Raw genomic sequence first — 14,426 nt, 5'->3', positions numbered from 1 at the left:
AAAATAAGCCTAGAACTAACAACTACTTACCGATCTTCGGAGTCGATATGCGCCATTGTGGCATTAGACTTCTTTGCACAGATCATCGGCAAAGAAGGAATGCACACGGCACAACGGCGGGTTAAGTGCAGAACGGTCTTCGGCAAACCCGTCTCATCTGTCCTCCAAAGTGGTGTACTTCGAGGGAAGAGACACTTTATGGGTTGCTCTCTGCGAGTGTGTGCACGTAAAATGTCCTACCAAGCTAGCAAAGAAAAATAGAAGCAAATACGGTTGGTTAGGTTAGCAGTGTTAAGAGCTGCTATGGCTAGTAAGCGGGCTAAAAAGACGTTAGGAAAGGGAGGGCAAATCAAACGCACCGAAAGCTGTTTTTTTTTTGTTTTTAAAATATGACTTTTTAAATATATTTTCTTCTTTCCTCTCAGTTAGTGTTAGTTGATGCTGTATTTTGTTTTTTTTTTCTGTTTGCCTTGGACACAATTATCAGAGGAATAAATCTACACTTAAATACACAGTAGTTTACTTCCGGGTAAGTATTTCCATCGCTTCAAATCTTACGGTTGACATCAATTTGGCGAACCTTCTGGTTTGCGCAAATGTACCTGCTCATCCATGTTAACAACTAACTGCCGAAACAAATTCCTTTACGTTACTGATCTTCAAGTCCTCAATCCTTTCAACTCATATTTGAACTCGAGCATTATAGTCAGAATTATTAGATTAAATTAGACTTAGTGGTACAAAGCTAGATGAACTGTACGTTAATAATAGCCTAATCATTGTTAATTGATTTCATATTTTCTGTGTTAGTTACAAGAGGTGTAAGTTTTATTTGCCTTTTATTTAGTTTAGTTGAGTATACAGCACAATGTTAGGATGAGCCTGAGGTTGAGATGAAAGCAAAGTTTCTCTTTTTCTACTAGTGAAATCGCTGATCTTTTGCTTCAGCTGCACGGTTGTCGTTTTATTTCTACTTTTATCGACTTGTTGCTGATTTGAGGTTTCCTTTGTGTGTGTTGTGTGTGTTTGTTTGTGGTTTGTTTCGTTTTGTTGCCTATCGCTTGCAATTGAAAAAGTTCCTCAACAACTGTTGGCATATATTTGATTTTTGTTCTCTGTCACATTTTCATTTTATATTGAATGATATTATTTCGACACTGTCAGACACAGAACTCCATTCTGAACGAAAGGTATAAAAGAGAGAAAGTGCTACAGGACTTAAATGGTTTGTCTTAAAACTTTGCTTACATTTAGTAGGATAAATCAATATGATTTAATAGGTATTAAGTGATTATTCAATGCGTTACTATTTAAAGTACTAGAATTTGTTAAACGAGTTTGATGGAACATTAGAACCTACTCTATACAGCTATGCCTTGCAACTAGTAAAAGGACAATTTAACAAAACGGCCGATTTCTGGCATTACAGGTGCCAGATATCGCTTAGTTGGTGGAATCAAGCTTTCTATTAAAGCCTTTGACTAAAGGAAAATCAGTTTAACATAACTACGAAGAATGGCAAACGTCCGAAAATTGATAAACTAGAATTTAGAAACGAAACACTTGACTTTATGTAGAATGTAAACGTGGATCCCTCTTCGGTACAACCAAGAGTTTATCTAACAGTAAAAATATTTTCCTTTCTTCAGAACGTTATGAAAGGTCCAAAACGCTAAAATGATTAACCTATCAATGACTCCTAGAACTGGTGTTTAACGAAAAAATACATTCTCAACTAACAAATCTAGATATGGCGTTTTCCTTTCTCAAAACCTTTCACTCCGCATGGGAGAGTGAAGAACATAAACATTTCATGATCTTTTTACTATCATTAAAAACCGTATAAAATTAACTACCAACTAAATTGGACGAAATATGATTCTGTTTTCAACTGTTGTTTTTCTGTTACGTAATTGAATTAAGCACATTTCATATGTTTAGTTCGACTGTTTATTCTACCTTACCTTATTGCCTATTGGCAACGATAATACCAACGATAGTGACAAAAACTAATCACATTCACGCGCTTTTCCTTTTTCGGGTTTTAACAATTCCATCAAAAACATTCGTTTCGCGCTGGGCGTTAAAGCTGATCTGGTTACATAGTTTGTTAGGTGTGTCCTGTTCCTGGCGGGGGTATACAGTAAACTGGTAAACTTTCCTGTTCCTTTCGATACACCGATGTTACGCACATTCACAATCAATCGTATCACACGAAAAATTCTTCTAAAACCTACACTTTCTCGATGAATAAACAAACAAAACTTCACTCTATACAATAGTCAGCAGGGGCCATTGATAACCCGCCGCCTGCTGCGAACGCTGATGTTGATGTTGCTGCTGTCATCAGCCGCTGTTGTTTACGTGCTTCTGGACCTGATTGAGGATGTCGTTGCATTTCTCGTACATGCTGGTGCTGTTGTTCAGGTTGATGCTGTCGCCGATGTTGCTTCTGGAAAAAATAAAACATAAAAATGTGTTTCTTGAAATAAAGGTTTAAAATCATGATCTGCTATGGATTACGCGACAATGATTTTGTGCCATATTTGAACCGCAGCTTTTTCCAACACTCTCAATCGTACAAGCAAAGAACTATCCAGATTATACGATATGATAGAATGGAATAAACTGATCGTTTAACTTTAAATTGATTGACCAAAAATCGAACTAAATTCGACCAACCGGTTATAAATATAATCCAAATTCCATTCCTTGACTTAAACCAGAGTAATGGTTTTTTTTGACAATTTCATAAATTGGTCGGTGTTAAATGAAACCGGACCAAGTCGCAAAATTTAAAAAAATGAGTTAATGACAGCAAACGATCAAGAATTTTCTAAGCTGCATTTTACGCTAATCAGACTACATAAATGTTGCAAACAGTCAGAGTTAAGCGATGATTTCGAACAATTGATAGTTATAAACCATACAGAGTAGCAAACTTTGAACGCGTTTTTCTCGAAATCAGAGTTTTGTCACTTGGTTCGTTCTCTCTTAACACCGACCAATTGAATTTGATAATCCGTGTTACAATGCGCGATTACCACACAAGAAAGCATTTAAGAACATGTTCGAACAATACATAATGTGTGCAAACTTGTGTACAAATAGGAACTTCTCACTCTTCCATGAAGAAGATGCCGTGACAAACATGAAATCACCCCGAAAAATCTTTTGAACGTTTTGAATAGTGCGAAATCAGAATTACGTCTCAGACCATCGTAATCTGCAAAAAGCGGCACAGACGAATGAATGTTAGGAAAAGAAAATGACACTGCGACTGAAAAACCTACCGATTAGCCGGAGCTGCTAATTAAGAAAATTTCTCAGGATTCAATAATGGTTAAAAGATGAGAATGTTATTGTCCCTTGTTTAACCTTCAGTTGGAAACAATCTGTCGGTACAGCGATGATTCAGAAAAAATATTTATGGATATTTGTGGTATGCGCCTCGGGAGTAACGAGAGGAATCTAAGACAGAACATTTTCGCTGTAAAGGGTTATTGAATTCCTTGAACATTATCCTCGAAGCAAAAATTACTGAGGGTAAATCCTGAGGCAACGCAGGCTCTTTATTTAATATCAACGTAGCTCCTTTTAATTCTCAACAACCGATTGTAGTCCATTCAACCGCAATGCACTTACAGGTACCATTACCGACATTTGACGGATATCTCGAGTACTGATAATCCTTCAAGTTTATTTGTCAGACCATCGCAAATATTTGCGAATCACTGGGCCTGGGAGAAAAGTTGGGTTCCAATCCGGTTATAATTGGATTCCATTATAGCTTGATTTGCGGAACTCCCAGCATGATTAAAGGGTAGGGATGCTTTACCGGTTTTACCGGTATTACCGTCCTATTTTTCAATACCGAAATACCGGTTTTTACGCGATCAAAAACCGGTATTTTCGGTATTTTTTTACATGGTAGATTTAATGAAAAAATAACTCAAGAAGCTTCCATTGCCGTTCAGATTGTTAACGTATAGGGCGAATTCAATTCAAAGACTCGAGGTTCTGAAAATAAATCTCAATTATATAATTTTAACAAACGGAAAATAGTTATCTAAATATCTATGATAGTGACTTTAACAAAAATACAATTAAGAATATTGTGCAACAGTAAAAATGTGCGATGCACATTGTAGCTCTTCAAAAATCTTCAGCGAAAAATTACCGAGTGCTTTAAAAATGTCATAGCATATCACGGAAGAGGAATTCATTTATGGACCCGTTGTTGGCAATCCTCAACGGATAGACAGGATGACTGTTTTCTGAAACCACCATCAAAGATTGCATCGCTGCGAGCGTAGACTGACTTGTAAGTACCATTCATACTGTGAGCTGTGAAACGAGCTATGTTATGCAGTTTTTTCCGACCATGTTCAGTTCCTGATCAATTATTTATCATCCACCCTAAAATGCGTGTGTCAAAATCAGGGCTTGAAAGGGGATCGCAAGTTGAATATGACTGCCGTGAATGCGAACTTTCCCCATTCAAACTCCACTTTTTGAACGATCATTTGACTGTTTTTCTTATCCAGTCAATCTGCCGCTTGCGCTGCTGCCGTCTTACAATTCATGCGGCATCTTCTCAGCAAAAGCAAACAGTCAATCTCCCGTTTTGCTTTGCGCTTTGAGAATATAAACTGCAAACTGACTGGAAGCATACGGTGACGTATTTTTTCGTTTCTCTTTTTGTCTCCAAATCGGCTGCTCACAGTAATAGTTTGTCACCCGGACGTCGGTCCGACGCAAGCAAAATATTCGTTTGTATTGGACGGAGTCCGACCGACTTCTTCCATGCACATGTATTGGTTGTTTTTTTGTAGTATTGAATCATACGATTGTGCGGTTGCTTTTCGTTAGCGTGGTGATTGCCAGTCATTTGACTGTTTTGCAGTCATTCGCTGCTCCAAACGGTAAAGGCAACTTGATCGAAACGAAAATGTCAAAAAGTTTTAGAACGCGTTCATTCTGTTGCGTGCATTCGGCGTTTGACTGAGCAAACTGCCAGTTGTGTTATGCATAGCGTTCGTATTCCACCTCTAAACGGACGGTGTGAACTTGAATGCGCGTTGGTGTGACTGCGGTAGAAAAAAAGGATCGGTCGAAGCCCTGGTCAAAATTCACTAATGCTCTATGTCAATCAAAATAATTCGAAAAACCAGTAAATACTGCAATTGCCTGGCACCACAGATGTTTCAGCGTGAACAGGGTTTTAATAAAATTAGTAAGAAAAAATGTTGTCAATTAGGACCACAAGACCATATATTTTCGTATTACTCACATTGTATGCAGTTTTCCAGTAAAGTCTGTCTCGTTTTAGAGTTGACACGATAAACAGTCTTTCCGTACTTTTTTCTTTTTAAAAGAGCTAGTCACTTAGCTGTTCCAAAAAACTGAGTACCATTGATTAATGGAAACATTTTCTACAAATTTTGCAGTTTTTTAATTTATTTTTCAAGTATTGGCTTTTACCGGTTTTTTACCGGTTTTGAATTTATCAATACCGAAAAACCGGTTTTCGAAATACCCCCTCGGTATTGGCATCTCTACTAAAGTGCAACATTATACAAACTTAATAAGCGTTGCTATAATTTTCCGCTCTTCCCCTTCATGTCTTGTCATGATTTGAAGATATTATCAGCACCTTTGCTTCATTACTTTCTTCTTCTGTTCCCTCCATCTATTAGAAAGACCGTTTAAAAAAAAGAGATATCAAGCTATTTGAAAATCGACCGATCAGGAAGTAATAAACGAGGAAAATACTGGAAGACACATGTGAACAAGAGCGTCAGTTTTTCGAGAATTGGAATAAATGGCATCACCCGAAAAGTGTCGTCGCGAATAAATTTTGCGCGAGCACCTAGAAAATCCTCAACTCTCTCACGGGGACTTCGGAAAACAACTCGGAATCGTGTAGTCAACGGTGAGCCTATGGTTGAACGTTACTACGAAACTTTGAGCATCGAACGGAAGGAGAAATGCGGTCAGAATGGATGTTCTATTAGTGATCAGGATCACAAGCGTGTTGTGAAAGCGTTTAAACGGAATCCCAATGCTTCGGTCAGCGATGTGGCCAAAAAGTTAAATCTACCCAAGTCTTTCGTTCAGAGAACCAACGACCGGGGGAGAGGAGTGCATATGTACAAAGTACAAAAGGCTCCAAATCGTGACGCACGGTACAATACGGTGGGAAAGTTACGGGCCCGAGAACTGTACACCCGATGATGACGAAGCCTCATTGCCTCATCATGAATGATGAGACTTACATCAAGGCGGACTTCCGACAGCTTCCGGGGCTAGTGTTCTTCACCGCCCGGCACAAGTTTGATGTTCAGGATGCAGAAACTTTCAGCAGAAAGTTTGCCAAGAAATACATGATTTGGCAAGTGATTTGCTCATGTGACACACGAAGTGCGCCGTTTGTGATTACCGGAACTGTAAACGGCCAGATCTACCTCAAAGAGTCTCTACAGAAGCGTCTACTTCCTCTGTTGAAGCAACACGTACGATCTTCTGGCCGGATCTAGCTTCGTGCCGCTATTCAAAGGATGTCCTAGAGTGATACGAAGTCAACGGGGTCACTTTCGCACCTAAGGACATGACAACCTCCCACCCCCTCCAGCGCACCAGGCCCATCGGAAAATACTGGGCTATTATGAAGCATTCCAAGGAGGTCAAATCTGAGAAAGACATGAAGAAAAAGTGAGTTTCCATACAGACAGAAGAACCTGCAGCCAGGTGTTGTACAGAACCTTATGAGTGGATTTAAGCGTTAGGTGCAAGCATACGGTGGTATTGAAGTTGAACGAAATAAATGTCCCAAAAGCTTACGAATGGATAATATTTTATTGTCTGAAAGTTTGAAAAGGATCGGTCAACTAGGTAATTTTGTACCAACAGCGTTTTTTCCGTGATGCAATTTGATGTGGGACACCTTTTAAATCTTCTTTCATCAAAAGAAAAATTTTTTTCATATGCATTCGAACAGTTTGGTGTTTGTTTATAGCACCTGTTTGTTTCTTGTAATTGTGGTCAAATAAAGATCATGCTACCTTAATTTGGTGAGAAAATTAGATTAAAGCAGAGGAGCGTTTGGTGCGAAAAATGTTAGACTGACAATTTCGTTGGAACAATTTCGATCTGCGATCGGAAATATTGGGTAGTTTGTGGCAGTGGGACTCCAACCCACAGTTTATCGATTAGTACTCGAGTGCCTTACGCATTTAAACTATACCACACCCATGTATTAATTAGTCTCAGATCTAGTTTTGTCCCTACCAGTCCAAGCATTCCATCGTCCGCTTTGGAGTCCCACGCCCAGTATTCAGTCTAACATTTTTCATTCTAACATTTCATTTCCTACAACAATGCAGTCGATAATCGTCTATCTTCTTCGTGGTAGAAGCAAAGGCCAGTCATATTACAAATAATAACCGTCACCGGGGTAGCGCAGAAGATGCTGCAAACTATGTCATTTGAAAAATCGAACATCTAGTCACTAATGGAAAGGACCGGTCCTCGACAAAATTCTATTAACGTGGCAAGGAAGCACTAGTAATGGCACTTCATTATATAACTTCTAACGGTTGAGAGAAGCTGAAACTGCTGAAGGAAAGGATAAAGCGCAGTGCGTCTACGCATGATATTTCGCATGATATAGTAGAACAAATTAGGTATCTCATGACCTCATTTCAGAATAAATTTTACTCAAGAACTACACGACATAAACATGAACAGTTACCTACCTGTTTGTCACCTTCGTTAGCATATTTTGCGTCATTATGACGGCATTCTCCAGTTCTTTGATCATGAGCGAATTGTTTCTGCCACTGCCGCCGCCGGATTCATCATTCGACTTGAGCCGCTGGTGCAGCTGAATTACCGATGTCGTCGTTTGTACCAGTTGATTTATAATGTTGGAGCAGAGTTGATTGGTCACTAAAAGTAAAAACAACCGCTACTGTATCTAGCGACTGAAAGGAAACAAGGTGTTGCAACTTACAGTCGGCGTTGTCCAAGTCGCCGTCCTTGATCATGCTTTCCATCTCCATGTTGCTGTTCGGTGCTTTCTTCGCATTCAAACTGGCATTCACGTTCGCTATTCGTTTGTGTTCCAAAGCGATACTGCGTGGACGGGGCGGAACGGCCGGCTTGGCTGGTACGGTACTAACGGTGCTGGTTGGTGATTCCTCCGAACTGGATTCGTCCTGGGTAGCGGATGCAATATTCACTAGAAAACAAATTTTGTTAGTTTGAGTTGTTTCGAAATTGTAAGGTGAGGAACATACCACTGCTGTAAGCATTTTGCAAACCTTTGCGTCGGTTAATGATACCGGCAGCGCTGCGGGGATTAATGTACTTTCCGGTGTTGCCTGTTCCGTTGACTTTGTTCTGCGAACTGATGGTGGGCTTCATCAGCCCTCCCCGGGTCACTGCCGAAGGTTCGGGTTCAGAATCACTCTGCATTATGAGAAAAAAGTGACATAATATTAAAGAAATGTTTTTTTTGTTGAATTTTTAGCAACTTACCGCTTGATTCAACATGCCCACCGAAACGCTTCTTACTCCCATGCCGGCCGATAGAGAGGCGCCACCTTTGCCGACCGAAGACGTGCTTCGCTTGGGAACGTTTCGCTGCTGGACGTTGCTGCGGCTGCTAGGTACTGGCTTATAGTTAGAGGCTGCCGGAGATGGAAAAGCTATTCACAATTGATTATACAAATCATTTCTCGAAAAGATTAATTTCCGAATCACACCGAAAGCTAGTTAAAAAGATTAACTTTTAAATTGAACAAATTTTTGAGGCATTATGTTTGTTGGCAAAAAAGTTTTCAAATTGCTACTGATCTGTTTGAGTTTTAATTTGAATATAGAATTATGAAAAAAATAAACTCAGTGCAAATTGTTATATAAAAATAAAAAAACAACAAACCGAATTTAACTCGTTGTATTAGCAGTAACGTGTACTTTGTCTTACAAACTAAGTTTCTGAGGCGATTCAGTTTTCTATGTTTGGTATTTTTTTTTGTTTTTTTTACCTTTTCCCATACTCAAATCGCTAAGCGAGCAAGCACGTCTAATCGATGACTCATCACTATCTTGCGCAGAGATTAAGCTTCGGGGATTACCGCCTACGGATCAACGCACGCAACGAAGAACGGAAAGTGGTGTGAGGAAGTTGGGCACACGGTTTGGTTTGGTTTTCATTTGTTTTTTTTTTTGTATGGCGTAGATAAAAGAAAAATCATGTGAAAAATCGGGACTTTAGAAAAGTATTTTGGAAATGTTTGAGTTAAAATATGTATGATTTCGACTGCTAGAATTCATTTTACTACCGCAGTTTAGAGCAAGAATGTTCTACTATTAACTCTTGAACTAGTTTGTGATTTATTCTAGCGCGGGTGAACTAAAAGAGCAGTCTAAAATGGTTGGTAAGATGCGTGTAACATTTATATAAATATTTTATTCGAAACTATACGGGACGGTTTAGCACATGGATGGATTCAAACAGTTAGTATACAGTGATGGGATTTTAGGGTCTAACAAGCAATGAAGTGGAATGTTGTGATTTTCTTTGTGCTGGTTATGGATTGTTACATTACCGTTGTTAAAAGTGCAGGATACTGTTTTACTTTTTACTTTTCCATGCCCTTTTTTGGAATATTGATAAAAATATGAAGAACAAATGTCGGAGCACTGAAAGATTATATTTTAGTGATGTCCAATGTGTTGTACAATTTAAAAGCGTCCCAACCGACACAGATAAATAACTAGGCGTCGTCATCTTTTTCCAAATAGATGGAAGCGCCTTGTACCAAATCAGAATCCTAAGAAACTGATGCCTAATTATATCGATTATAAAAATAGCAATGAAAAAATTGTGAATCTAAATAATCATTGGCGTTAATAGATTTTCTGAACAATTTATGACAGCACTGAGAAAATCAAAACCTCCCACTTTAGCGGCCAGTGACGGTCAATTGGCATGCCAACAGGCAGAACATAACATGGACCCGGCAGAAGCACTACGTCAACAATGATTTGTGCTACAACTACGAAAGAAAGTTACACAACTACGAAAAGAAAAAGCAATTCCAAAGCTAAATATTTCCATGCAACATTTTCGAAGGCGTGCGCCAGAACGACGACTATGAATAAAGTAAAAAAAACTGAACGAAAAGCTCCATCGAATACAACATCAATCAAATACTATACACAGAAAGTTTACGTCACACTCTCACACCTTCACCCTCCGTGTAGCCCAGCGAGTGCTCATCCTTCTCCGACAGTTCATCCTCGTCCTTTTGCTTGAAGAGATTTTCCGAATCTTGGAAATCTATCGACTGAAATTTGGCACCTTCCAGCACATCCGGCAGGCTGAAATTGCGCTTCATTTTCGCGGTGTGCGCAAAGTGCCAGTTCTTTTCGTTTTCCAGCTCCTCTTGGGCGTCCTTCGCTAGTTTGTCGAAATTTTCCGTCAAACTCTTCACGTATCCCTTCTGGCGCGAATCACACTCGAACGGTTTCATGCGGTTTTCCTTTGCCATTCGCTCTTGCTCCAGCTTGCGCTCTTCCATTTCGACCAGTTTATTTATTATATCGATTTTCTTTTCGATATCCAAAAATTTATTATATTCCACCGACGAAAGTAAATTAAGATCAATCAACTTATCCATTTCGGTTACAGCTTTAACAGGAGAGCCTTTACAATCTGGCAACTGCTGGCGATCATCGTCTAATGAGTCCAAGGAATTTTGCTTCCTCAAATCCGGCTTCGACAGCAACTCCAAACTGTCCAGATTATCATTCTCGCTAACTCCTTTCTCCGCAACGTAAATTTCAAAACTCTTTTCATCTCCCGTTTCCACAGTGTTAATCTTGGAACAACTAGCGACGCACAACGGATCCCTCAGCATATAATCCTTGTTAACGAAGTCACGCAGCCTATTATCCTCGTGTGCCGAGCTGGACAGCTGTCCCCCAATAATGGTATTAAATTTCTCCTTGGATCGCACTCGACCACGACCCTTCATGCTTGCCGATCGCCGGTGTGCTACCGGAGGTTTGTGCGGTACATAATCCATTTCCAGTGTTCCACCCAACCGGTATCGTTCCGATTGCAGCTGACGTTCCTGCTCGAAACGCTGCAGATTCTGCTCGAACTTTTTCGAATTTCGACCGATTCTTCGTCCACCCATTTCGATTTCGAAGCTGCACGACTTCTTCATTACATAAACCGACGATTCGTTTCCGAAAATGTCCGACCGGGTGATTTGATTCGTAGCGTTAACTGTTTTCCGAACGAACAGCTCGTTTCCTTCACAGTTGTACATCGGATTCGAGTTCATTTGTTTTCTTTGATTCGCAAAATCTTTACTTAAGCTTTTTACCATTCCCCCACCGTATTGGGCAGCTTTCGAGGTTAAGGATGGAATAAAATCTTCCTCGCCGAATTCTTCAGCCGTGGCCGCCATAGCAGAACTGGACATGAACCGTGGGTAACTGACGGAGGTCGGCATCCCGGGGACACCCAGTCGTCTATGTTGTGGCGATCGTGCGTCGCAAATTCTGCTGCTAGGCTCCAAAATCTCATACCCGTAACTGTCAGGAATATCTCGATTAAAATACTGATTTTGCATGTAGTAGTCAAAACAACTCCCAGCGTTAGGACTTGAACCGTACGACTTCGAATTTCCACCGGTATCGATTTTGTAAGCATCCTGATTGGCACAATAACTCCGGTCCCGCTTGATCCGTTCGAAAAGCACTTCCAGCGGAGCACTTTTACACTCGGAATCGTCCGACAGAATACTTTCCATACTGTTACAATAACTGACACCGCCACTTCCAAAATCATCCGACAAAATACTTTCCTGACTTTTCCGATCCGGGTACTGTTGTCCAAGAAAGAAGCTGGCACTGGAGTGACGCTGGGTTTCCAAAAATCGACTATCAGGACTCCGTTTGTCTTCGTCTAGTATATCGGAAAGGGAAACATTTCGGTACGGCATCGGTTGGAAGTCATCGTAGATGAAGTACTCCGAGACGGAACGTTTGGGCAGTGAATCGATCGGTCGATGCAACAATTTTTGGTGTTTGGCACAAGTGTTACGTTTAGTTCTACCTTGATCAGTCTTGTCTATATCTAAGTCTAAGCTACAATCCTCGAGGGAATCGGAGCTAAAATTAGGATCATCCTCGGAGAGAAATCCGTGTTCGTTTCTTTCTTTCCGAGCTGTGCTTTTGGCCTCTTTGGGAGATTTGCCAATCACTACTTCCAAGCATTTGGATTCACTACGGCTAGGAGTAACAATAGGCAGCTTCGTTTCATGCGTAGATGCCTTCGGTTGATAATCATCCAAATCACCGTACTTGCTGGTAATTTCCTGAATCATCTTTTCCGTGTCCGAGTGAATCATGTCTAGGATTGTTTTGGCATCTTCATAGTACATTGACGAATGTCGAGTTTGGCGTTCCGAGGGTCCGGATTCGCCATCCTGGTTGGACAGCATACTCCATTCCTGTTCCTCGTGAACCGGTGACACCGGACAGGATTTATAGTTTTTGAGGATTCCGGGATGCTTACGGAGTTTATCCGCTGGAACCGGTGGAAGTTCTGGAAGCTCAAGTTTGTCCGGTCGGATCATCGTTTCCTCTTCGCTGTCGTCCTCGTCCTGCTTCGAATAGATGCCCAAGTTTTTAGGATATGGTGGTAACTCTTGCTGAAATTGGTTGATCATGGCACAATTCTGAACTAGACGAGATCGAGGGGCAGCACAGTTTAGATAGTTATGATTTGCCGACACAGAAGAAGGTGGAGGATAGTTACGGTAGGAATAAGATGAGTCACCTAACGTAAGTTTAGAGTAACAATTTACCGTTAAGCCAGTGTGTGTGTGCACAATTGAGCAGCATGGGAATAGAAGTAGAAAAGAATAAGCGGTTTAACGCTCCTGAATGTGGCTATCAAATGAAACACTGATGATGTGGGCATAAAAAAATAGCTCTGATTGTTCTGATTTGTGTTAGTTGAAACGACTGTTGCTTTCATGATTGCATGGATTTTTCTACATCAACTGAAGATTAAGTTAGCTGAGAAATCAAGTTTTACACGAATGAATAGCTTATGTTTTTTTTTGGTTAGTGCTGCTAGCGATGGTTAGTCTTTAGCAAAATAAATATTGTTAGATTTCGCTAAACATATAACAAATACGCGTGTCCAAAACCAAAGGTATGTGTCTACCACCATAGTTTCACCATGAAAGAGTCACTTGTTCATGTGAAGTTGGTTCACAATATTTGTACAGAAAAAAATCGTGTGATCAAATCAAACTGTGCTGGGAATGGCACGATGGAATATGTTTCTAGAATTACAGTACAGTCGTTCACTTACCTATCCTTTGCAGCCGGCCGACTCCTCCGGGACTGCCACCGCCCATCGTATGACTTAGATCGGAAATACTCTGACTAGCGCGGAGACCAGATCGGTAACCAACCTAAAAAACATATTTAAAGATATTGTGTTAAATATGGTTCACAATTGGAGATGGACATCAACGGTTCTCAACATGAATTCGGTGGAAAAAAAACACACATAGCTGGTGCTGTCGGAGAAGTTTTTTTAATGTTTATAATTTTCTTTTCGATAAGCCATGATAGCTCACGGCTTTATCAATGAATTTTACCCACAAAGCTTGTTTTTTTACTTAGCATTTTTATTTAAAGAGAAGATTTAAGCAATTGGTGGAGATGGGATGAAAAAATCCTAAAGCAACAGAGTTCTTGATGGAACGTGAGTAGTTTTTGTCTGGTAATGTAATGAAAAATTATAATTGATGAATCTTAATGCAAAATGCATGATAATAAAATTTTCGCTTTTCAATAAAATGATCCAAATACAATTGCAATTTCAAACCCTGCAGTGTGAGGCCGAGCGTTGTCATGCTGTAGAATCACTTTTTCGTACACTGACTGTTCGTCTTGTGTGTGGCCGTTTTTCGCGCAACGATTGATTTCGCTACCGTTCATTAGTGATGGTTTCATTCGGCTTCAGCAGTTCAGAATAAATGAAAGCTGCTCGTAAATGATGATTATTTGGTACAAAACCACGGCATGAAAACCTTAGAGCACCTTAGTGATTAAAGTGACAGTAGCACCTACTTTCCACGTTTAAATGTTTGTTCAAATGGAGACTCTAGCTCTCAAATCGATCAAGTCCTGATTGACGGATGACATTTTTCGGATGTCATCGATGTACGGTCTTTTCGGGGACGAAATACCAACTCTGACCACTATTTCGTCAAGTGTAAGACTCACGCAAGGTTTTCGAACGCGACGATGGCTCGTACTGAAAGGACGATACGTCCATCCATCAACATCCAGCAGTAAAGCGGTTCCAGAAAGAAAGGTGAAAA

The 14,426-nt window shown here is 40.2% G+C and overlaps 1 protein-coding gene across 1 annotated transcript in view; it reads right to left on the bottom strand.

Moving 5' to 3' along the window:
• Positions 1-396: 396 nt before the first annotated feature.
• The window catches only part of LOC128744086 (uncharacterized), a 219,769-nt gene continuing 205,739 nt past the window's right edge, over positions 397-14,426 (bottom strand). Inside the window, exons 9-16 of the mRNA XM_053840860.1 lie at positions 13,406-13,508; positions 10,256-12,862; positions 9,051-9,143; positions 8,542-8,693; positions 8,301-8,472; positions 8,015-8,242; positions 7,758-7,950; positions 397-2,452 (exon numbers count right to left, since the gene is read on the bottom strand). Coding sequence (XP_053696835.1) covers positions 2,347-2,452; positions 7,758-7,950; positions 8,015-8,242; positions 8,301-8,472; positions 8,542-8,693; positions 9,051-9,143; positions 10,256-12,862; positions 13,406-13,508 — 3,654 coding nt within the window. The 3' untranslated portion in view covers positions 397-2,346. The remainder of the gene's footprint in view (positions 2,453-7,757; positions 7,951-8,014; positions 8,243-8,300; positions 8,473-8,541; positions 8,694-9,050; positions 9,144-10,255; positions 12,863-13,405; positions 13,509-14,426) is intronic.

This window comes from Sabethes cyaneus, chromosome 3 (genome assembly GCF_943734655.1).
Source record: "Sabethes cyaneus chromosome 3, idSabCyanKW18_F2, whole genome shotgun sequence".
Taxonomy (NCBI): Eukaryota; Metazoa; Arthropoda; class Insecta; order Diptera; family Culicidae; genus Sabethes; species Sabethes cyaneus.
This window is presented reverse-complemented; position numbering and strand designations above follow the sequence as displayed.